General features: G+C 53.8%; 10 protein-coding genes and 1 non-coding gene across 11 annotated transcripts; 4 read left to right on the top strand and 7 right to left on the bottom strand.

The window, feature by feature from the left end:
- Positions 1 to 1,893: 1,893 nt before the first annotated feature.
- Positions 1,894 to 2,921, bottom strand: ILV6 (acetolactate synthase, regulatory subunit; the record flags this gene model as incomplete). Its single annotated transcript, XM_049394211.1, has 2 exons — positions 1,894 to 1,994; positions 2,045 to 2,921. The coding sequence occupies 2 exons, from the start codon at positions 2,919 to 2,921 to the stop codon at positions 1,894 to 1,896; spliced, it is 978 nt and encodes a 325-aa protein (XP_049260040.1).
- A 263-nt stretch (positions 2,922 to 3,184) lies between these two features.
- J4E88_000535 (uncharacterized protein) lies at positions 3,185 to 5,146 on the top strand (the record flags this gene model as incomplete). The annotated part of the gene is made up of 6 exons (XM_049394210.1): positions 3,185 to 3,469; positions 3,517 to 3,672; positions 3,866 to 3,887; positions 3,944 to 3,996; positions 4,042 to 4,206; positions 4,253 to 5,146. The coding sequence occupies 6 exons, from the start codon at positions 3,185 to 3,187 to the stop codon at positions 5,144 to 5,146; spliced, it is 1,575 nt and encodes a 524-aa protein (XP_049260039.1).
- Positions 5,147 to 5,581: 435 nt separating this feature from the next.
- Positions 5,582 to 8,438, top strand: J4E88_000534 (uncharacterized protein; the record flags this gene model as incomplete). The annotated part of the gene is made up of 7 exons (XM_049394209.1): positions 5,582 to 5,626; positions 5,757 to 6,129; positions 6,187 to 6,203; positions 6,268 to 6,648; positions 6,698 to 6,774; positions 6,825 to 7,317; positions 7,410 to 8,438. The coding sequence occupies 7 exons, from the start codon at positions 5,582 to 5,584 to the stop codon at positions 8,436 to 8,438; spliced, it is 2,415 nt and encodes an 804-aa protein (XP_049260038.1).
- Positions 8,439 to 8,717: 279 nt separating this feature from the next.
- J4E88_000533 lies at positions 8,718 to 8,808 on the bottom strand. Its single transcript has one exon. It is a non-coding gene; the product is annotated as a tRNA-Arg (tRNA).
- A 472-nt stretch (positions 8,809 to 9,280) lies between these two features.
- Positions 9,281 to 10,489, bottom strand: J4E88_000532 (uncharacterized protein; the record flags this gene model as incomplete). Its single annotated transcript, XM_049394208.1, has 1 exon — positions 9,281 to 10,489. The coding sequence occupies one exon, from the start codon at positions 10,487 to 10,489 to the stop codon at positions 9,281 to 9,283; it is 1,209 nt and encodes a 402-aa protein (XP_049260037.1).
- A 500-nt stretch (positions 10,490 to 10,989) lies between these two features.
- J4E88_000531 (uncharacterized protein) lies at positions 10,990 to 11,573 on the bottom strand (the record flags this gene model as incomplete). The annotated part of the gene is made up of 2 exons (XM_049394207.1): positions 10,990 to 11,108; positions 11,171 to 11,573. The coding sequence occupies 2 exons, from the start codon at positions 11,571 to 11,573 to the stop codon at positions 10,990 to 10,992; spliced, it is 522 nt and encodes a 173-aa protein (XP_049260036.1).
- Positions 11,574 to 12,949: 1,376 nt separating this feature from the next.
- Positions 12,950 to 13,903, bottom strand: J4E88_000530 (uncharacterized protein; the record flags this gene model as incomplete). The annotated part of the gene is made up of 1 exon (XM_049394206.1): positions 12,950 to 13,903. One exon carries the CDS (start codon positions 13,901 to 13,903, stop codon positions 12,950 to 12,952), a length of 954 nt encoding a protein of 317 aa, XP_049260035.1.
- Positions 13,904 to 14,993: 1,090 nt separating this feature from the next.
- On the top strand, positions 14,994 to 16,184 carry J4E88_000529 (uncharacterized protein; the record flags this gene model as incomplete). The annotated part of the gene is made up of 3 exons (XM_049394205.1): positions 14,994 to 15,095; positions 15,299 to 15,976; positions 16,035 to 16,184. The coding sequence occupies 3 exons, from the start codon at positions 14,994 to 14,996 to the stop codon at positions 16,182 to 16,184; spliced, it is 930 nt and encodes a 309-aa protein (XP_049260034.1).
- Positions 16,185 to 17,292: 1,108 nt separating this feature from the next.
- ASN2 (Asparagine synthetase) lies at positions 17,293 to 19,516 on the bottom strand (the record flags this gene model as incomplete). Its single annotated transcript, XM_049394204.1, has 9 exons — positions 17,293 to 17,335; positions 17,388 to 18,775; positions 18,825 to 18,973; positions 19,026 to 19,061; positions 19,112 to 19,138; positions 19,197 to 19,216; positions 19,289 to 19,305; positions 19,357 to 19,396; positions 19,491 to 19,516. The coding sequence occupies 9 exons, from the start codon at positions 19,514 to 19,516 to the stop codon at positions 17,293 to 17,295; spliced, it is 1,746 nt and encodes a 581-aa protein (XP_049260033.1).
- Positions 19,517 to 20,267: 751 nt separating this feature from the next.
- J4E88_000527 (uncharacterized protein) lies at positions 20,268 to 21,422 on the bottom strand (the record flags this gene model as incomplete). Its single annotated transcript, XM_049394203.1, has 4 exons — positions 20,268 to 20,834; positions 20,889 to 20,984; positions 21,263 to 21,333; positions 21,383 to 21,422. The coding sequence occupies 4 exons, from the start codon at positions 21,420 to 21,422 to the stop codon at positions 20,268 to 20,270; spliced, it is 774 nt and encodes a 257-aa protein (XP_049260032.1).
- Positions 21,423 to 22,077: 655 nt separating this feature from the next.
- Positions 22,078 to 23,016, top strand: J4E88_000526 (uncharacterized protein; the record flags this gene model as incomplete). The annotated part of the gene is made up of 1 exon (XM_049394202.1): positions 22,078 to 23,016. The coding sequence occupies one exon, from the start codon at positions 22,078 to 22,080 to the stop codon at positions 23,014 to 23,016; it is 939 nt and encodes a 312-aa protein (XP_049260031.1).
- Between the last annotated feature and the right edge of the window lie 113 nt (positions 23,017 to 23,129).

Below are 23,129 nucleotides of genomic sequence, written 5' to 3'. Positions count from 1 at the left end.
TGAAAGGTCGCGTGCTCACCTGCCTATACCGGCTCCGCTATGACGGACAGGGGTGCTGCATATGTAGGATCGCTAGAACGCCGTATATGACATCGCGCTTGCATGATCCAGACCCAGACGTTTGGAACGTTTCTGCCACTTGCGACGCGTGTGTTGCCCACGTGGGTGATCGGTGTGGTTCTCATGGCTTCAACGTGGTATGTCGGTTCGAGTAATTGTGAGGATTCGAGGTGTAATACTGCCGGTGGTAGGGGTCGAAATCGACTCAGAATTGAGGTTTGTGGGGCGCTTCGCTTGCTTACTTGCTTCTTGTAGCTTCATGTGAAGGACGAGTTGCTTAGATATCGGTTACATGTACGATTGGCCTTGATGGTGGATCACAGGTAGATAACTTGGCGATCGCTGAAACTGCCAATGATGATATAATAGTCTATGCGTCAACAGACATGAACGCGATGGTTCATTGCGTTGGAGAATATCCTTGGTGCAACGGTCCCTACGTACTTGTCAGAACACGTGAGCTGTCTCCAAACAGTACGCAATGTACGCACAATATCATTCCAGCGCACTTCGTGGAACGACATGCACACTGAAGAATCTCAGCACTTCATCATCGCCCAAAGCTTCACACCTTCACCCCCCTCTTGGCCCCTCCCTTCACCATCAACCTTCCCCTTTCCCACAATAATCTCCTCCAGCATCTGGAACCCCAAATGTGTATACACATCCCTACTCCTCGGAGACGTAGATTCCAAAACCACAGGCCACCCCTTCTCCCTCGCCATATCAAGAACAGGGCGAATGAGGTCACTAACTTTAGCCGGGTTGGAAGTAGAAGGGTGAGTGCGGTCGTTTGCTAAAAGGACCAGATGTAGCATGTGAGTTGTCTGGGGAGGGATAAAGCGTTTCCGCACGTGATGAGCGAGGGAGTTTAGTTCTGTTACGGCGGGTGGGTTGTGTGGTTCTTCGGTGTAGTTTTCTGTTACTTCTTCTAGTGTCCTGCATAACACATCGTTAGTATGTTCCAACCTCAAACCCCTGCCAATAGCATTCTACTCAAATGCTACATTTCTTGAAGGATAAATATCTCATGATGATAGGTCATGTACTTACCAAACACTAGCCACCCCACTCCCAGGAACCGTCATACACCTGGCTCCCGCCTTGATAAAATCCGGCACGATGAACGCAAAAACCTCCTTGTTCATCTCCTCTCCGATATCCGTCTTTCCAGAACCCTGCATTTCATCCAGGAGGATATAGCGTTGAAAAGCATCGGGTTCGAATTGCTTGGCGAGAATTTCGATCGTGTGGTCTAGCGTGTCTTCTATGAGACCAGCGGGGACGGGGATTTGCGACATGATGCTGTTACTGAGGAATTATCAGGAGTTGAAAGTAGGCTTCAGGAAAAGATTGTGGGTGTTGATGCAAATGGAGGTACATGGACTTTTGGCAGTATACTAGTAGTTGATGGGGTCGGTCCGAATTTTCAATGCTCCGGTCCGAAGTTCTCTACATTATGAGCCGGCTGGGCAACGTGTATTACGGTAGGTATTAGACGTCGCTAGCTTCATCCGACCGGTTGCTCGCTCGTACGAGGCTTCCGCGGGCCCCGCAGCGGTACCTGTTCACCTGCCATACGCTGTAACATACTTGAACGACTGGATTCTGTTGTGGGGCAGGACCTGGGGTAGGCCGTGCATGACATGTATACATCACGCGTAGTACGTCTCACGTTGTGTCGAAGAAGAGGTGTTTGGTCTCAAATCAATGAAGCGCTCCGACTTGGAATGTCGTCTTCTGCCTTGATTGAACGCCATACTATACACGTAGATTAAACGCCCGCATATGTTGACACTGAACAAACTTGGTACCGCCCGCATTTCAAGACGTTTAACCTGGAGGGAGCAGACTGTTGTCGACAACATCCTGCGCCTCCATTTCCTCCACGTCGGCACTGTTGTGTAGCGGGGAGCGCGGTAGAGCCATGAGGCCTGTGTAGTGTTAGCAAATCGGCCATGCCTGAACAACCCACGGTGCTTACCAGTTCTTGCGGACTCCAGGATACCGAATGGAGCAATTAGCTTCATGAAGGAGTCAATCCTGGTAGGCTTCGCGGAAACCTCTACTATGCAGTTGTTGGTGCTGATGTCGAGCACCTTTCCACCGAATTGATGAGTCATGAAGGTAATCGCGCGAAGATGTTCGTGCTTGTGTCGGAGCGCCTGGCTGACGGGTAGGTTTGTCGGGTGGTAGTCTTTCCGCAACGACTCGCGAGCAGCCTCCTGTGCCATTGCGTTGCGCTCTTCGTCGGTCATGTCTGGTTCGTATTGCTCCTCCATCTCCGGCGTTTGGGCCATCTCTCGGTGGTGCGCAAGCAGCTCCTCAAAGTACTCCGGGCCGAGAATCGAGACCTTGGCGAGGAGCAGTTCGCGCTGGACGAGGGGCGACTGGGTGTAGTCAAGCACAGCCCATACTGGGACCAGGTCCTCGAGCTGGCGGCGGGCTTGTTCTATGACACCATCCTGCCCTTGCAGCACAATTGTCATGCGGGAGAGGTCGTCTACCTCGGTGTTGCAGACGACTAGACTGTCGATGTTGAAGCCGCGGGCAGCCAGGATACCGGATACGCGGGACAGCACACCGGGCTCGTTCTGTACCAAACAGTTGAGGATGTGGCTCTTGGGCGGAGCTTGGGATGGGAGCGGTGTTTCGTAGAGGATGTTGCTGACGGCAGCGGGCGCCGACCACGCCGGAGGACGGTCTTCGGTGGGGAGGGGCGCAATGCGACGGTGAAGGGCCTTGTAAGCCAGCGCCTGAGTCGACGAGGAGCTGGATGCTCTTTGCTGCTGGCGGAGGGAGGCGGCGCATTGCCTGTTGAGCAGACTGCGCAGCGGCAGAATTGCTCTCCGGGAAGCCATGGCGGGCAGTGGTCGCGGTGAAGGCGAGTAGGCGGGGAGTGACTGCGGATGTGGATGGGCTTCACGTCAAACTGCCCCAGAAAGTGAAATAGAATCCCCGGCCGATTGTCGGAGGAGCCACCAGGCCACGAACAGGCAGGTTCAGCCGCGGCACGCTAATAAGCGAGTCGCTCCTGCCAGAGCCTAAGATTCATCGACAAACACCAACCAACCCGAGCCTCACCCGCAACACCACGACAACTATCGCTACGGCCACCCGCATCATGTCTGAGGAACGCCGCCCCCGATCGCGCTTTGACAGCGACGATGCCGAGCGCCCTGTCCGCTCGCGCTTCGACTCAGATCGTCGCTCCAGGTCGCCGTCGCGGAGGGAATCCGAGTCGCATCGCGCCCGTAGCCCTGTCGCCCGTGAAGGCACAGACAGCCCTGCATCGTCCAACTTCAAGAACGAGGCGGCAGCAAAGGCGGCGGCTGCGGCTGCGAGGATCAACGCGCAGATTCAGGCGAAGAAGGGCATCCAGCATGTCGACGTGCCTCCGATTCGCTCTGTAAGTTCATCCATATCTTTTCGAGCATGACAAGACTAACAGCCCAGGCCGCTACTCCTCCAGTCGCCAAGTCGCCCGCCTCAAACTCCGCCGCGGCCATAAACAACGAGACGTACCAGCAGGATGGTGACTACATCAAAGACATTGAGATCAATGATCTCCGTAATCGCTATACACTGACTAAAGGAGCTACACAAAAGAGGGTAAATAACTGTTTTTGCTGTCCACTGATCATGTAGGATCATGCCTTCTCCATGCTCTGCTGCGCTGCACCTGGTGCGTGTGCTGCGGGGCTGGAGTTGGTCTCTGTTTGCGCATCTCTCTATGAGAGTCAGAGCTTACTTGATCTAGCACCCCACCCCATTTATCAAATGCTAACCTCCATGTGCCATCTAGATCAAAGACGAGACTGGCGCCGGTACGCATCCCCGATTACAACTATTAACCTTTAGAATACCTGCTTATACATGCAAGATGTCACTACTCGCGGAGAATACTACCCAGACAAGAACATGGCAACTGCTACTGTAGGTGAACACGCAGAGTCTCGTCGACAGAGCTAACGGGAACAGAACCCGCCGCTGTACCTCCGCATCACTAGCACCTCCAAAGAAGGCCTGGACAAGGCTGTCGAGATGATCGAAGAGATGATGAAGGAGGACCTTCCTAACCTTGTAGACGAACGTCGTTTCCGCCGTAGAGAGCCAGAGAACTTCGAGCGCGACGAATTTGGCAGAGTATGTCGCCCTCTCTGTCATCCAACATGTTGCTAACTCTTCCCAGCGCAAGTGGCCCGAAGAGAAGATTTCCGTAGGTCTCGAGCCTATCAGCGGCTTTAACTTGCGCGCACAGGTTGTCGGTCGCGGTGGCGACAACGTCAAGTTCATTCAACAGGAGACAGGCTGCAAAGTCCAGATCAAAGGCCGCGGTTCCGGCTTCATGGAGCCAAACAGCGGACAAGAGAGCGACGAGCCCATGTACCTCCACATCGCGTTCGTATACCCCGCCATTCCTACCCTCCAATTACTGACAGATCGTAGTGGACCCCGTCCCGAAGGTGTAGCCCAAGCCAAGCAACTCTGCGACGAGCTCCTCGACAAGGTAAAGTCGGATTACCACGCTTACAAGGAACGCCCTCCACCGAACCGTTACGGCGACCGAGATGGCTATGGCGGTGGACGACCGGGATACGGCGATCGTGGCGACCGTGGAGATCGCGGTGACCGTGATCGCAGCCAGAGCTACGGATACGGTGGAGGAAACGGAGGAGGCGGCGGCTACGGTGGCTACGGCGCTCAGGGTCAGAACGGTTACGGCGGCCAGGACACAATCATGTCTCCTGCTGCTGCAACGCCGACTGCTGATGCTAACAACCAAGCCTACGATGCGAATGCGGCACAAGCATGGATTGCCTACTACCAGCAGAACCCAGAGGCTGATCCTTATGCGGCCTACGGTGGGTATGCAGCGTATCTCGCACTCCAGCAACAGCAGTACGCGGCGTACTATGCTCAGAACGGTTATGGCCAGACGCAGTCGCCTGCTCCCGGCGCTGGCGCGGCTGCACCACCACCGCCGCCGCCTTCAGAGCCATCCGGCTACGCTGCTCCACCGCCGCCTCCACCGGCTGCATCGCCTTCCAACTATGGCGCCGTCCCTCCACCTCCCGGTTTGTAAGTCCGAAGCAACGACTATGATTTCGCGCTTACGACAGCCATTCAACTTGACTTGATTGATCGAAACTAGTCCGATTTGCCTTTGCATATTGACTGACGGCGGGTGTGGTGGATTGGTTTGAGGGTTTCTCTACGCTTCGGCACGTTTAGTTACAGGTACGGAGCATCGTCTCAGTCACGGTAATAGTCTGCCAATCTGGAGTTGTCATTTTAGTTAGGATACCAGTGCCATTGCTATAGCTTAAATTTAAGAATGGTATTGCCCATCGCGTCATCTCTCAGATTACTTTGACGCGTGCTGTGATTGGGTCAGAGAGTTTCCTTCTCCGCGGTACATATGACTCGCGTGCATCTCCGCAGTCGGCTCGGTATATTCTGAAGGCACCATTTTTGACGTGCTCGCACCGCGTCGCCGCCACGGACAACCTACGAAAAGATGCGGTCGCAAATACTTCGTGCTGGTCAAGCAGCCAACTGCAGGGTGAGTCTACACATACCATTGGCCGCCCAACATCTCTCCAAACCCCATGCGACTTCCGCAATAGTCATCGTCATCGCGCTTCTCTACTACACCTCTAAGTGGCACAAAGACGCTGACACCCCTTCTACAGCCTCATCTCTCCTCCCTCCGCCAACCGCTCAGATGCCTAGCCACATCGCACTCGCCGCCCTCCGCGCGCAACGTCGACCTCGGCTCGCGCACCCCACCGTACGCCAAACTCCTCTCGCGGCTCGAACAAGTCCGGCGCGTACTGGGCTCGTCTCGCCAATTGACTTTGGCAGAGAAGATCCTCTATTCGCATCTTGAGAGTCCTGAGGAGTCTTTGTTGAGCAACACCAATGGAGGAAGGGATATTCGGGGCCAGGCGAATCTCAAGTTGAAGCCGGATCGCGTGGCGATGCAGGATGCGAGTGCGCAGATGGCGCTGTTGCAGTTTATGAGCTGTGGGTTGCCGAGTACGGCTGTGCCTGCTAGTATTCACTGTGAGTGACAGTCATGGATGAACTGCGATCAAGGCATGTGCTGACTACAACCTTAAGGCGACCACATGATAGTAGTCAGTAGTACCCTGGAGGCCGTCCTGGTCCCACTGTGAGGATTTCGCTGATTTGAACGTCTAGGGAGAAAAAGGCGCCGACACCGACCTTCCACAATCGATAGCGGGTAACAAGGAGGTTTTCGATTTCCTCGAGTCGGCGGCGAAGAAGTACGGAATCGAGTTCTGGCCACCGGGTGCTGGCATCATCCATCAGTCTGTCCTGGAAAACTACAGTGCTCCTGGGCTCATGATCTTGGGCACCGACAGTCACTCACCGAATGCTGGAGGTCTGGGATCGATTACAATTGGTGTTGGTGGTGCCGATGCGGTCGACGCTCTTGTGGATGCGCCATGGGAGTTGAAGGCACCCAAGATCTTGGGTGTGAAGCTTACCGGAGAACTCAGCGGATGGGCATCGCCAAAGGATGTGATCCTGAAATTGGCTGGCGAGCTGACCGTCCGGGTATGTCATTGTGAACATGGCGAAGTACTCCTGGCTAACGCATGTGCAGGGTGGCACTGGCTTCATCATTGAGTACTTTGGCCCTGGTGTGCAATCTCTAAGCTGCACAGGCATGGCGACTATCTGGTGAGACCCTTACATAGTTCAACTCGTGGACAAGTACTAATACGATATAGCAACATGGGCGCTGAAGTCGGCGCAACTACCTCGCTCTTCCCCTTCTCTCCTGCGCATATCCCCTACCTCCAAGCCACACATCGCGGACCGATCGCTGAAGCCGCTGCCAAGATCGCCGGTTCACCAATGCAGCAGAACCTGCTACGACCTGACCCGGATGCCGCCTATGATAAAGTCATCGAGATCAACCTTTCGGAACTCGAGCCTCACATCAACGGACCATTCACCCCTGACCTGTCAACACCTCTATCCAAGTTCAAGTCTGTAGTTGAAGAGAAGGGATGGCCACAAACATTCGGTGCGGGCCTAATTGGTAGCTGCACAAACAGCTCATACCAGGACATGACTCGGTCAGAAGAGATTGTGAAGCAGGCACTAGCAGCGGGTCTCAAGCCCAAGGCGGACTTCTTCATTACCCCAGGAAGTGAACAGATCCGAGCAACGTTAGAACGGGATGAAACCCTTCAAACGTTTACTGCTGCTGGTGGCACTGTACTGGCAAACGCTTGCGGGTGAGTTTTCAAATTATCCTGATTGATTCCAAGTACTGACAACCTCGACGTCCCTGCATTGGGCAATGGAAGCGTACCGACGACGTAAAGAAGGGTGAATCCAACGCTATCCTCACGTCCTACAACCGCAACTTCCCCGGCCGCAACGATGGTAACCGAGCTACCATGAACTTCCTCGCTTCTCCCGAACTCATCACCGCCATGTCATACTCTGGCTCTACGACCTTCAACCCAATGACCGACAGCATCCCGACACCCGACGGCAAGCCTTTCAAGTTCGCGCCGCCAAAGGGCTCTGACCTCCCTACCGCTGGTTTCGCAGACGGTAACCCAGACTTCATGCCTACGCCAGGTGTCCCCGACGCCAGCGTGGATGTCATTGTCTCGCCTACATCCACCCGTCTGGCACTCCTTGATCCTTTCCCAGCATTCCCTGGCTCGGAATTTACAGGCCTGCGAGTACTCTACAAGGTCAAGGGACAATGCACAACAGACACCATCTCGGCTGCCGGTCCATGGCTCAAGTACAAGGGCCATCTCCCCAACATCTCTGAGAACACACTCATCGGTGCAGTCAACGCACAGACCGATGAAGTCAACGTTGCCTACGACTTCGACGGTAAGACGTCCGGTATCCCAGAACTAGCAAAGAGGTGGCGCGACCAGGGCATCGAGTGGCTAGTTGTAGCAGAGCACAACTACGGCGAGGGTTCTGCCCGTGAACACGCCGCCCTACAACCCCGATACCTCGGTGGCCGCATCATCCTAGCCAAGTCATTCGCCCGCATTCACGAGACCAACCTCAAGAAGCAAGGTATCGTCCCTCTCACCTTCGCCAACGAAGCCGACTACGACGCCTTCGAAGCTTGCGACCAGGTTGCTACACGGGGACTGTTGGACGTGCTAAAGAGCGGCGGCAAGGGTGAAGTCGAACTTGTCCTCAAGAAGAAGGACGGTAGCGAGAAGGTCGTCAAGACCAAACACACACTCTCGCACGATCAATGTGGATTTGTGATGGCTGGCAGTGCGCTCAACCTTCTAGCTGCGAAAGGCAGGGAGATGAAGGAGGAGGTTACCCGGAGTGCGGAGCTGAGTGATTGAGTCAATTTTGTATAAGTAGGCAAAAGTGAGCATCTACGGCGCTATTGGTGTCACGGCGCATAAAGTATCCTAGCAATAGACTATTTCCAGTCAAACGAATACGCAATGAATTACCTATAACCAAACCGATGTAAAGAGTGACAGCGTGATTTTGATGTTCGGCCCTCCCCCACCAAAGCCCCAAAAAAATGCTGCCTGGCAAACATCATCCGCACAACGTCATCTCAACATGCACAACACAGATGAGTGAATATATAGCAGCAAAAGGGAAGCAAAAAGCATCTCGGGCGGGGCTCGAACCCGCAGCCTTTGGATTAACCATGGATACAGTTAGTAGAAGTCCAACGCGCTACCATTGCGCCACCGAGACCGTCAAGCGGAAATAGAGACTTCTGGCAATTTTCAGAAACCATACGTTAATATACCCTAAATTTTTTGTGGACGTGATGGTCGGGGAGGATGTTTGCTACATGAGGGAATGACTGATTGAGGTTTGCATGTGAAAACTTGAAGGGTGCCACGTCACGGGCGCGAAGTGGGGGTGTGCAGACATGGTTCGCTCCTTTGTTTGACACGGGGTGTGGTGGGCTGAGCAACACCAGACTGGGGTGAACAAGGAGGACACCGATGTTATTGTTTGGATGAGTTATGGCGAGATTTTGTGCCTAAATCTCAAAGGGTACTGCTCCATATGCGGTCGTACGAAGCTGTGCTACCTCAACGAGGCGTGCCCATGCTAACGACTCATCAGCAGCCAAGGTCGCGCGCGCGTTAGATATACTGTTGTATTCACCCCATTCATCATACGTCCACGGCTAGAGCTACGAGCGGGAAAGTCCACATCAAATCCCCTCGATCTTCTCAATCATCTCCAACATAACCTCATCCGTCAGTTCAGCCACTATTCCATCACCGCTCTTATTCCGCTCACACACTTGCCGCAGCTGCAGACGATTCGACTCCCAACTAACCCACGCAGCAGCCTGGAGGAAGCAATCTGTGACGTCGTCCAGCTTCTTGAGCGCAGAGCCTGCGACTGCTGCAGCTGGAAGCACGTCGTCTGTTTCCTCCTTGGCTTTCTTACGCCGTTTGGATGTTGACTGCGATAGGAGCGCTTGACGGGTACTCTCTGCATCTGGCGCGAAATTGAAGGTTATGCCCGGTACCGTGTCTTGTGTTACCGACGCCGTGGACGCGGGTGTTGCGGTGAGCCAAGAGCGGAGGAGAGCGATTTTGACCTTCTTTTCTGCTTTGGATCGACTGAGCGTCTTTTTCGGAGTGGCCACTTCGGCTTCGTCGCCCTCGTTTAGTTTGACGACTTCTTCGTCGCCTTCTGCGAGGCGTCCGGCAGCTCGGGTGAGCCAATATTGACCCACGCGTTTGGGATCTGCACTGAAGACTACGTAGAGCTTTGCTGTAGTCGATGCTGACGCTCCCTTTTCCAGTCGTTGTGCGTATATGGTTTGAAGTACAGCCCATAGCATGCCTTCTAGAGTGTTGACCCGCAAAGTCCACTGTTGCACCGCGCTTCCACCGCCAGATCTCCACCTTTGCTTTTCGATCAAGATGATGTCTGGCGAGCCGGCTAGAATCGTGTTCTTGATCAAGCCATACGCTGTCTTGGACAAAGCATCCGCAGAATACATGTCCGATGCTTCGTCAGCACCCTCAGTACGTTGCTTTGTGGTCTTGCCCTTTCGTGGAGATTTCTTTTCGCTCTGTATCTCGTCCCCTGGGGCTTCCGTAAGGTTAATCTTCTCCCATCTCAAAACCTTCATGTCCGCATCTAGGCTATCTTTCAATGGGTAAGATACCTCCGCCTCGCAAAACGCCAGGTTCTTGATTCCCATGTCGATGCTCATAATGCGGAGCTTCTTGTTTGCAGCTCCAGATTTTGGCCATGTCGGTTGACTCTTGGAAAGATGAGATATTCCGATATCACGTCGGAACCGTTCCTGTAGTACTGCTTTTGTTCCTGAGGATGGTGCGCCGATGTGTACAAGTAGAGTTTGCAACGCCTTGGCTGTCACGGCGCGAGGTTTGGGTGCCATTGAAGCTATCGGCGCTGTTTTGTCGGGTTTATAGTAGTCTAAGATGCAGATTGATCGACGAAAAGAAGTGCTATTGACCTAGCCCGAGCGGAGAGAAGCGCCGGAGGCATTGTGAATCGCGGCACGTTGAAGGGACCATGTAAGAAGAGCAGTGGCAACTCAATGGATTGTAGTCATCTTATCAAACCTCAGCTTTGGTGTGCGAAGACGTGGTGGCGGATAAAGTTTTTGGGGTTGAGAGTTGACGAAAAGTCAAGGTAGACACGTCCCGACTTAGCGTGGAGCACGCACGTGATGCGGTCATTGACATCACAACCCTCGAGTTCAAATAGATGATTCATGTCAAAAGATGAAATCTCAGACGTACTTAAGTAATGTATCATTATCATGTTCTTTGCACGCATGCTATAGACGCTGCGTTAATCTCCATCCCAAGGCCTCTCGACGTCTCTTCACGTCCATACCAAACTTGGAAGTCACCATATACTTCTCTCCCTCGACTACCCTTCACAAATAAGATCGAAATCAGGAAAATCGGGATCAGGGCCAATGTTCGTACTCGCAACCGCACTATTGAAGTCCTTGACCTGTGCGTTCTTCTGCGCATCGTTGCACTTATCTATCAAGTCTGTTAGCGATCCATCCCAAATTGTAGAAAGTAAGGGAAGAAGGATGACTTACTCTTCTGCTCATCACAGTCATTAACACTCAAACCCCCATCCTGCCTCTTCTTCCCCTTCTTCCCCCTACCTCCACCTCCTCCATTACTATTCGCAGTGTTGCTGCACCCTTGAAACTGATTATCGCAACTCCTCTGCGCCGCAGAATCGAAACTGGTGAATGTGTCCCCATCGACCTGGAACGGTCGCTCTTTGTCGCCTGAGTTTGTAATGGGTGATGCACGTGTTCCGCCGAGGTTGCCGTCAAAGGTCTGCAGATCGGATACTTGCCGTAGGAAGAGTGTGTGGCGAGGCACTAGTGACATCTCCCAATCCGAGGAGACTAGGGCGGGTTGTGGAGAGGCATGTGATAGGGCGGGGAGGGCAAGATGGATTAGAGCTAGGAGGGCTGTGGGAAGGAACATGGCTATTGAGTGGCTGGTAGTTTTTGGTAGTTGTTGGCACGTGTGAGTGAGGTAGACAGAGACGTTTGCCGGTGCTGAGGGATGCCGGGCGTGAATCGATACCGGTATGAAATGACTTTGCCGCGCGTGAAAGGTGCCGATATAGAAAGATGTGTCAGGCGTGAAAAGTGCCGGTATGTAAAGATTTGCCGCGCGTGAAAGTTACTGTCGTGCGTGAAAGCTATTGCCGTGCGTGAAAGCTCCTGCCGTGCGTGGAAGACGATGCCGGGCGTGAATCTTGCCCGTGCTGAAAGATGCCGGTATAGTAAGATTTTGCCGTGCGTGAAAGATGCCGGTGTAGTAAGATCTGACGGGCGTGAATCGTTGCCGGTGCTGAATATATGCCGTGCGTGAAAGACGAAAAGTGCCGTGCGTGAATCAACCTCGTGCGTAAAACCTCAACACCTCAATCGCCAATATCCTCCGAACGTATGTAGGCACAGCCTTTGAAAATAAACGATTCAATCGTACCAAACGAATGTAAATATCGCAATCTCTCCAGAGAGCAAAAGACGCAAATCCCCGTTCCAAACACCCACCCGGGGCCAACCGCATCTAAGTATAACCTACTGCCCCAACGCCAAACGCCTCCACATGGCGTGGAAGCGCCGAACATGCATTATCTCACGCCAAACGAGTTTGGGGCCCAGCGGTCACAAAGCTTGTTTGGGCAAGTCGACACGTTGGTTGCTTGCGACGGTGCTGAAACACGATCCTTGACTCGACCCCTGGCAACGCATAAACATGTGCACGCTGCACACGTAAGAAGGACGAGGCGGGCAGAAGAACGGCCTTGTTCGAGTGTGAGGGAGAAAAGGAGAGCATGAAGATGGTGATGTAATAGAAGGAATCGGACAGTAGACACTTTTTGGCTATGCTGATTTCGATATTTCGCGCTATGGATTGGGGTATGACTATGCTAAAACAAACAAGAAAGGCAATGACGCTCTATTACAACTGACGTAAAACAGGTGTAACGATGCAAAGCGCAACGTACACAGACAGGATGATGGGGAGTGATCGGACGAAAGTGGTTGTGGTGCCTCTTCTTCAACGTGATGGTATACGTCTAAATCTACATTGTGCGCAGTCCTTGTGGGACTGACTGACCACGATGGTGACGGTATACACGAATCTAACATCGCGGAATCAGCGCCTGGAATGCAAACTCACAGAGAGGCCATTCGTGCATTATAGCCGCGATTGCAAATATATACATCCTCCGCCGTGCTGTCGTCTCTCAAAATCGCTTCTAACTCAGACAAATTCCGCAGATAGTCGTTGGTATCGTAATGGGCCCTCATGGGCCTATGTACTTTGGTCGGGCTGCGCTTCGCCTAGAAGTTGGCAGCTGCGTTGGGGCGTCCTCCTGGGTTGTGGTACTGCTCCAGGTTCGACTGGAAGGGCGATGAACCGGTGCCGTTCTGAGGCTTGTCGCCGAGGGCTGAGCCAGTGCCGGCCATGAGGTCGTCGTCGTCTTCGTGGACACGTGCTTGGCGCTTCTTCATGCGCCAGAAGACGAGGGCGATGCCACCGAGGAGTAGGGCTCCACCAACGCCACCAACTACACCTCCGATAACTTTCTTGTTGGAGTCACTAATGCCACCGCCGTTGTCGCTGTCACCTGCTTGTGCGGTGGGCGGGTCGGTGACGACGGCTTCACCGGTGGAGGAGACGGAAGTGCTGGTGCCTGTCGAAGTCGCTTTGGTTACTCTGCCATCGCTCAGGGTTGTGTCGAGAGTCGTGGTATACTCGAACACCGAGGTGGCGAAGAGAGCGGAAGTCCTGACAATCGCGGTCGTTCTTACGGAAGAGCTGCCATCTTCGGTGGCCGTTGGTGAGTTAGCGGCGCCGCCACCACCTCCACCAGTGCGACTCGTGCCCGCCGCGGTTGTTGAAGCGTCGTTGTTGTTGTTGCTGTTGTTATTATTGTTATTGTTGCCGCCATCAGAAGTGGGTGCGGCAGCGGTAGTCGAAGGTGCGGGAGCGTCGGATGTGGGATTGTCCGACGGCGGTGGGTTGTTGGTGGTTGAGGGTTCTGGGTCGGGAGTCGCGGATGTTGCTGGAGGTGCGGCCGACGATGTGGCAGGTGGTGCGGCGGAGGACGCTGGTGGTGCTGCTGAGGATGGCGCGGGCGTGGCGGATGGTGATGAGCCGCCAGTGCCTTCGGCGTCTTGCCTCTTGCCCTGATGGAGGTACTGGTTGATACCGTCCATGTGTAGATCCTCGAGGGTAAAGGCCGACGATGCGACAGTCAAGACAAAAACGGAGAGCCAGGCCTTGGGCAACATGGTGGGCGGTTGTTGTTGGTAGCAGGAGGACTGGTAGCGTTTTTACGATGGAGCTGACTGACGCGCGTTTCACGAACAGCCAAGGTTATATTAAGGGCGATAGAGGTGAATCTCGTCGCCTATGAGCTATGTGGATGGATCAAACGAGTGAACGGGTAGAGGCAAGAGAATAGTGTAGCGAATGTTAGCCGGAAGCCAGTGAAGGTGCCGAGTTGAATGACAGGTGATCAAGAGGAGAAAGCCCAGGAGAGTTTAGGGTCGGCTTCACTCTTCCAAGGCTGCGACACATGGTCACGTGATACCTAATTTTACACATCAGCCGCCAGGGCAGTCCAGACCCATCCACAGGGGCTCACCAGCACTGGCCATACAAAACGGTGGTCAGTCACAGTCATTGAGTCAATCTTGCTTCGAAGGTTTTGCATAACCAACCAACAGCATTCGTTCTATTGTGGTGTGTCGCGTGGCTGTACCTAGGTACGGATAACGAAGGTTTTCTGTCCTCGTTCCGTATCTGGCCATCGTATACTGTACCACGGTACTTCAACGCGCCCCCAAACGCACTGCATCAGTTGTTGAAGTACAGACGTTGTTTATAAAAAGCGCCCGGGACCTTTCACTGCCCTGCATATGCGCCCCAAAGGCTTGACAGCTCGAACAAAAATTCTGTCCCTCAACAGAAACACCAGGGAGATTTGCACACAGATGACCCGAGAGACTAGTAGTCTTTTACTGCCCTACTAGCCCACCTCTGCTTTTTTAGTCCGACATCCCGCTGCATTGCTCGACGCGCATCGTACCTTAGCAAAACCTCCCTTCCCATTCGTCCAACCCGCCAATCTTTACAACTTTTGCTGCTTCTAAATCCGTTTCTGCAGCGGCCCCATTTCGCGGCCCCCTCGGCTGGACAGGCTAGTTACGGCATTCTCTCCGTCTTGGACGTGCGTCATCAAGCCCTGCGATTTCTTTGCATGCCCTTGTACGGAGTACCAGAAGCAAGAAATCATTATTACCTGTAGCCGCGCACGCGCTGTGTGGGCTGCACCCTTACCCGTCCAACCCCCGTTGTCCGTCATCACGCAACGCAACCATGCTCGCAGCTGTCATGTCGCACAGCGTGTCGCTGACAACTCACGAGGCGCTTTCCGGTGTCTTCGGCTCAATCTCGCTGGCTTCGTGGATCTTTCTGTTGGTGAGTAAACAACTTGATACGACGACGTTGTTGTTCTTCATTTCCTATGCTTTCGCGGACGTACAGGGACCTTGACACGTCGTCCTGCAATGTTCATGTATCTCTGATACCACCTGCGCTATTCATAGAACCGCGACTGGAGCTGCAGCACGCGACATCACCTGGGCATACATCACCAAATCGCATCCTAACACACCGCGCAGGTCCCGCAACTAATCGAAAACTACAAATCATCCTCCGCTGATGGCATCTCCCTCGCCTTCCTCGTCGTCTGGTTCGTCGGCGACATAACCAACCTTGCCGGCGCCCTCTGGGCAGGTCTCGTCCCCACCGTCATCGCCCTCGCAATCTACTTCTGCTTCGCCGACCTCGTCCTCATCTCGCAATGCGTATACTACAACATGAAGAACTCGCGCCGCGGCGAGCGCAAGACCTCCGTGCAGTCTACAAACAGCGTTGAGGCGCCCCTGCTGGGCAGACGCGATAGCAGCAACGTCGGTCTTCCGGGAAGCCACAGGCGTGATTCTGCGGCTAGTCGCAGACGGCGCGCGAGTTCGCTGCCTACGATTCCGGATGTGGGCGATGGCGCGAGCGAGTGGGTTAAGAATGCGCTGAGCATCGTGGGTGTCTGTGTTGTTGGTGCCGCGGGCTGGGCTATCGCGTGGAAGACTGGTGTATGGGTTCCGCAGCCTCAGCATAATACGGAGGACACCACGGATAACCCTGTTGGTGCCATGATCTTGGGATATGCAAGCGCGGTGGCTTATCTTGGAGCGCGCATTCCTCAGATCATTAAGAATCAGAGGGAGAAGTCCTGCGAAGGCTTGTCGCTGCTCTTCTTCATGTTGAGTCTTTTGGGCAATGCTACGTATGGCGCAGGAGTAAGTCTAAGATCTTTGTCAACATCCTAAATGGAATCGCGGGTCTAACATCTGCTAGATCATCTTCCACTCCCAGGAGAAGGAGTACATACTCACCAACCTCCCCTGGCTCATCGGCTCCCTCGGCACAATGGTCGAAGACATAACCATCTTCATCCAATTCCGCGTGTTCGGCAACGGCGAGGCATCTTCTGCCCTCGAGGCGTGATGCGCTCAGCTGTGTTTATAAAAATGATCTGTATTGGATACGTCTGGCGTTTTGATATCTACCGCAGAGCGACGGTATGATCTGCTCCAAAAGTTTGTGTGTATGTATTTGTATCACTGGTCTACGATACCCAGTCGAAAAAAAGATGAACCTATGTTTGGGCGCCGGCGGCGAGGTAATGTTGTATTATGAGAATAGATTTGGCATATCAATCTTGAAACTTGACATCAAGCTGCCCTAGTGCGCACCCACCCTGTTCGTGGTCCTCGAAAGCGACTTGTATCTGTGAAGCACCTGGAGATACACGTCGTTTACTTATGATCAGCCTACAACTCATTTGCGTAAGAAGCGCAGTACGATACGACTCAAAGATTCGCAGAAATTATCTACGCAGCCAAATCGCAAGCGCCATGTCCCCATCTGAGTCCAATCGTTCCCTCAGCCCTATCGGCCAAATGTACAGGAACGAGTATTTGCGGGCAGTCAACATCTGGAAGTCTAGCTCTCGCGACGAGGCCTACATCATTGTAGGGATCTTCTTGCTGACCCAGCCGTTGGCAAATGGCACCAAGATGGCTTCCATCTTCTCCTTGGCAACTCAGACGATTGTATGTACACACCTTTACCTTGATTACACTTTGTTCTAACTTGATTCAAGGTTACGTTGAACATGCGCAGCGCGCGCGGGATCTTTACGATGAGATGTCCAAGGAAACTCTTCGAATAGACCCGAATAAGGATGTCGCAGGACTCACTCAATACCTTGAGATGGCCGAAGTAATGCTGGCGCAGCCTCTATTGAAACCCATGGCTCGATAGAAAGAGTTGCATGCATGACAGAAGTATTGATAACCCACCTGTTTGGCGTCTACTTGTTCTACACCGTGAGACATAGCTACTTCTTCTTAACGTCAACATATGCATCGTGCTCTGAGATCATCAATTTCACGCAACATGGTGCATTAGTGTGCTAAAGACCGAACCCTTTGACAGATTTCCCGTGGGGTATATCTCCCCTTAAGCAGTCTATAAGCGCCATAAGAGACCTGAGAATGAGATCCGTAGTTTCTACCGTACCAGCCTTGCCCACTCATACCGAAAGAACAGTCTACTTAGCATGAGCGTACTTCTGCTCGTGAACGCCGATGGCACTATACAGAATTAGCTTTTTGTCTGAATGATAACTCAAAAGGGAAGACTTACCGTCCAGAAGGATCCGTCTGGTTGCTCCAAGTAGGCGTCCATCGCATGACGGTGTCGGCGCAGTAGCTGGGGAAGTGCTCGTCGAACATACACCTGTACCAGTACGCCTCCTTGGTATCCGGGATGTCATTACCCCACTCCGGTTTTGGGTTCTTCATCATCTCATCGGTAACGTGTAGCTCAGCGGTGTCCTTGAGCGCGTCAATCCACCCGTAGCCTACACCGTCAGAGAATTGCTCCTTCTGTCTCCAGAGAATCTTCTCGGGAAGGTAGGGTTGGGTCTCTGGCTCGTCGGTGGTATCGAAAGCCTTGCGCAGAATGTACTTCTCGATGCGGCCGGCTTCACGGTCGATGAGCTTGTCGGCAGGATCGATGTTCATGGCGGTGTTGAGGAAGTCCTTGTCTAGGAAAGGCACACGTGCCTCGACACCCCATGCGGATGTTGACTTGTTGGCGCGGAGGCAGTCGGCAAGGTGGAGGTTCTTAACACGGCGAATGCATTCTTGGTGGAAAGCGGCCTTGTCAGGCGCGTTGTGGAAGTAGAGGTATCCGCCGAAGATCTCGTCACTTCCTTCTCCTGAAAGCACCATCTTGACTCCCATAGCCTTGATCTTTCTGCTCAACAAGAACATGGGTGTTGAGGCGCGGATGGTCGTTACGTCGAAGGTCTCGAGGTGGAAGATGACATCTGTGAGTGCGTTGAGGCCGTCCTCAATGGTGAAGGTAAAGGTGTGGTGCTTGGTTCCGAGGAAGTTGGCTACCTCCTGCGCAGCGATGGCATCGGGTGCGTTGGGCAGACCAATTGAGAAGGAGTTGAGCTGTCCCAGAAGGAGATCTGTCTGAAGCTCGTTGGAGTCGTCGATACCAACAAGTTGGTTCTGCTGCTCGCTGGCGTTGCCCGAAGACGCTGCAGCCTTCTTCCTTGTGAGCTCGTTCAAGCGCAAAGTTTCCCGCTGCGCAATTGAAGCGACCAGACTCGAGTCAAGACCACCAGAGAGAAGTACACCAAAAGGAACCTCCGCCATCATGCGTTTCCGCACTGATCGCTCAAACGATGCCCTCAATTCCTTGTAGTTTACGGGTTGTGTAGGGATGTTCTCGGGCTCGACCAGCCACTTGGGGTCGTAGTATCGCGTGAGCGAATCCGTCTTCGAGTCGTAGACGTGCCCGGGGGGGAAGGAGATGATGTTGTCGCAGACGGGATGTAAGCACTTCAGCTCAGAGGCGAAGAATACCGCGCCTGGTGCTGTGCTGGATCGGCCCATGTAGAAGGTGGTGATACCGATCGGGTCGCGTGCTGCGATGACACGATCTTGAGCCTTATCGTGAAGGACCCAAGAGAACATGCCGTCGAGTTTCCGGGGAGCATCGATGTCATGTTCGAGATACTGCCATGCGTCAGCCTCTATCCCATACAAGAAGTGTGCCCAATGTTACCAGAGGAATGATAACCTCGCAATCTGAGTGTGTCTTGAAGTTGTACGGGTTCTTGAGGGACTTGCGGAGGATTCGGTGGTTGTAGATCTCGCCGTTGACGGCCAGGGATACGGTTCCCTCATCGTTGACGAGCGGCTGAGCGCCAGACTCTGACACACGTAAGCTTCCGCCAAAAGTAATATATGGCTTGTGATTTCTTACCGACACCGACAATACTCAAGCGCTCGTGAACCAGGACTGTCTGTCTTTAGTACTGTGTGAGACTGAGTGCTCTCAGAGTTACTCACTGGTGTTGTTCGCAACATGGTTACCAGCTGGACAGTGTCAATTATCGTAACTGTTGGCGCATAAAGCGTCATAAAATATGCTTACACCAATCTGGACCTCTATGGCTGATCTATTAGTCAGTATGGAGGTTCTCGTGGTGTAGTCGCTGAATGGAGGGGTTTCGAGGAATCACGCACCGAACGGCCTTTCCCATCTACAATTCGTTAGTGTATGCTCATACGCAGTGGATACAGTCGAAACTTACCTTCAGGGCTGTTGGTTTAAAGGTCTGCACATCGGGGTGCCTTTTTGGAGGGTCAGTATTTAATCAACATAATCGCAACACGTCTGAACGAGAGCCAATTCGACATTATCGAGCGCGCAAGAGGTGTGACTTACTTATGGCACGCGAATATGCCACACATCTTGTCTGCTGGAGGTGATTTGGGGTGAGATTATAGGGCTTTGTCGGAGTCAAAGAGAAGGCGCGTGTTTTATCTTGTCTTGGCCTTGAAATTTACCAGTCATCACTCGCAGCTATCGCTCGCCCGCGGCGACTTCGGGCATGCTCCGACCCGCTTTTGACTGTGCGTTCTGACCACGGGATTGGCACTATCTACCGTCTCGCAACTGCAGGCATGTGACGTTGGGAACCGTCACTCCACAAGTTTGCTCGCACTTTGTGCTGCTCAAATCCCAACCCCACAACTGCGATGACGGAGATGTCGCATCTTGCTATTGGCTCGTGCGCTTGCGAACATCGCCGCGACTAGACACCCACCTCTCACGCGACACGGTCAAGGCACAAGCTAATATAGATATACGTAGACATTATTTTTGCTAAACAATTTCGCAACTTTGCAACTCCGAATTATGTAGCTGTTGATACATGGACGCTTGCACACAAATGTGGTCATGCCTCCCTAGCAGCTGCCACTTCGTATGTGTAACCAACAAACAGCTCCAGTTCCATCCAAGTAAGAAATACCCACATGAAAGAGAAAAGCACCTGTCCAACCTGTCGTCTAGCGCCATACCACCGCCCTGTCTCCTCATCTCCGTGTGTTGAAAGATGTCGCCCAACTTCGCGCCGTCTCCGCACAATGTAGATCCGGGGTCGCGGTTGGCGCACGGTGCTTCACTGGCCTTCCGGTGCCAGGTATGGTGGGAGGACGCTCAGAAGAGGAAATAAGCAATCAGGAAGCTGATGAGGCATAGAAGGGCGGTGATCTGGACAGATACGCCGCCTGCGGGAGCTTGCCGTGTGTCCATGGAGGTCGAAACTCCCTGCTTCGAGTCCTGGGCGGATCCTGTCTTTCGCTGGCGAAGACCAGTGGCCTCGCTGACCTGCTGTGTCAATCGCGCAATCTGGGCCTTGGCTTCAGCAAGCTGGGCCTCGACGTCGCTTGAAGATGGCATGGCACTAGCGACAGTTCCAGCAGCAGAGCTGAAGCTCGACCCCATATTACCACTTGATGCGGGGTTGTAGGTCTCATTCCTGATCTCGCCCAAGTCTTTGCTTCCCGATGGGCGCTCCGAGGGAACGGAGACAGGCCCAGAAGCGTCCGATACGCCGCGCTGAGGAGTCACGGCCTCGGGGGATGGAGAGGAAAGCATCGAATCGCGGCTAACACCGTTGGTTCTCGCAGGAGTTGCGCTGGAGGCATCGTCGGGTGCGAGGAAGAGGACTCTGATCTTCTTCTCTTGGATGGAAGACTTGGCGGTCTGCTCGATGTGCGACCACTACAAGTAACTATTAGCACGCATTCGGATGTATTCGCCAATGCCATGACGTACCAAAGACCCGACGTTGGTGAACTCCTTGTCAGCGGTGACGAGGACAGATTGCACGAGGAACTTGTCGCGGCACTTCGCATCTGGCGGTGGGTCTTCCTTCATGGCTTGGAGGAGAACTGGGCGCATACGTTAGTTTGCTGCAGACTTCCGTGAGGCGCATAGAGGGCATGCATACTCTGAACTTCGACATCTTTCCCAGGCTCGATGCGTCCGCTGTTCGGCCTCACACAGTATCTAAACCCGTCATCAGTGGTTGTGGGGAGAGGTATCGCGGGCGTCGTACTGCTTGGGAGCCGTTGTTTTCACCTTGATCGTGTCAGCTGCATGTCCAAATTCCACGGGACCTCACAGGACTCCCAGAGAAGCGTGCTTACCTTGAAAGCAATGGGGTCAGAGTGCGGGTTCTTCAAGCGGAGGGTCTGCGACACCTCGTGCTGGAAGGGTCCTAGCCATCTCAGTATGTTTGCGGGCTCAATGCCGTGAACGAAGCTTACGCTTGAAACCAAGCTCTACGGGGTCGAGCTCGACGGACATGGCGGGCGCGTGTGGGTTGCGGGTATGGGGTGGTGGTCGTGTCTTCCAGGGTTGGTAATCGGATCCGCGGTTACGGGGTACCTAGGCAGGGTCGCGACGAACCTCGGGAACCAGGGGAAGAGAGACGGGCGCGTATAATGTATTGAGAAGCTGAGTAATCCGGAGATGGGGTGCGCAAACGGTGTGGGTATCGCAGCGGGTGTGGATTGGGGTGGGTGCGGATAGTAGGGAGAGGAAGGCAGATGCTAAGGACAAGTTGCTATGACGTGCAGCGACGCCTCTTGATTCTCGATCGCGAGCTGCCTCTAGTGCCCACCCACGTAGACACTCCAAGGCGACGACAACCATCACTCCTCTCGCTGAAATAGGCTGCAGTGACAGACGTATTCCACAAACATATTCATAGTGAAGATCACTGTACCAAGACAACCATCCGAGGATCTCACGCGCCTCATCCACGGTCCACCTTCTCTGTGGTTCCACCGCTACCGCCTTACACCCACATCCCACGTATAAAGCTAGACTCCTCCACTACACTCACTTATCACTTTGATCCACTACTAAACTACAACCTGCGCGATCCAAACGCCCAGATCCATCACCAAATAACCCACAACTTCCCACATACACAACCGTCACCACCGCCACATTCACCATGGCCGGAGATCTAGATACCCTCATCGACATGGGCTTCCCCCGCGAACGCGCAGAGCTCGCCGTCAAAGCCACCGGCGGCCTCCAGTCTGCCATCGATTGGCTCGAGACCAACCAGGACAAGTCTGTCGACGAGATCAAGCAAGAGCAAGCCACCGCCGCCGCCAACGCCTCAGACGAGCCACCTGCCCTCCAGCCCGGCGAAGAGGCCAAGTCACTCGTCTGCGATGAGTGCGGCAAGAGATTCCGCTCCGTCAACCAAGCCCAGTTCCACGGCGAGAAGACCGGCCACGAACAGTTCTCAGAGTCCACCGAGGAGATCGCGCCCCTCACAGAGGAACAGAAGGCACAGCGTCTCCAAGAACTACGCGAGAAGCTCGCCGCCAAGCGCGCAACGCAGTCCGAACAAGATAAAGAAGACCACAAGAGGAACGAGCAGATCCGCATGAAGGCAACAAAGGAGTCGCAAGATCTCCGCGAAGAGCTACAAAAGAAGGAGCGCTTAAAGGAAGCCGCCGCCAAGCGCGCTGAGAAGAAGGCAGACGAAGACGCAAGGAAACGCGTCCTAGCCAAGCTCGAAGCCGACAAGCAGGAGCGCAAGCGTAAAGCTGAGATCGAGAAGGCGAAGCGCGCCGGTCAGGCTCCTCCTCCGGCCCCTGTACAGGCGCCCCTCGCTACGTCCTCCGGTCCTACTACCAGCAAGCCTGCGAGCGCTTACACCGAGGCGCGTCTGGCGCTGCAGACACCCAGTGGAAGAGTCATGAAGAACTTCCCAGTTGAGACTACGCTGTTCGAGGTTGCGCATGCGTTGGAGCAGGATGGCATGACTGTGTCGACTTTCACGACCAACTTCCCCAAGAAGATATACGATCGGAGTGACTTTGGCATGACGCTCAAGGAGGCGGGTATGGTGCCCAGCGCGGCTTTGATTGTCGGATAGAAGACGAGGCTTCGAAGACGTATTGTGTAGATGCTTCTGAGGATGCATAGGGCGGCGTTGAGGTGGTGCACGTGGTAGATACCCACAGAGGGATGCATATGGTAGCGTTGATG

This window comes from Alternaria novae-zelandiae (genome assembly GCF_023758075.1).
Source record: "Alternaria novae-zelandiae strain BMP 2774 chromosome Unknown scaffold_1, whole genome shotgun sequence".
Lineage (NCBI taxonomy): Eukaryota > Fungi > Ascomycota > Dothideomycetes > Pleosporales > Pleosporaceae > Alternaria > Alternaria novae-zelandiae.
The sequence above is the reverse complement of the archived record's forward strand: the minus strand, read 5'-3'. Positions and strand labels throughout refer to the sequence as shown.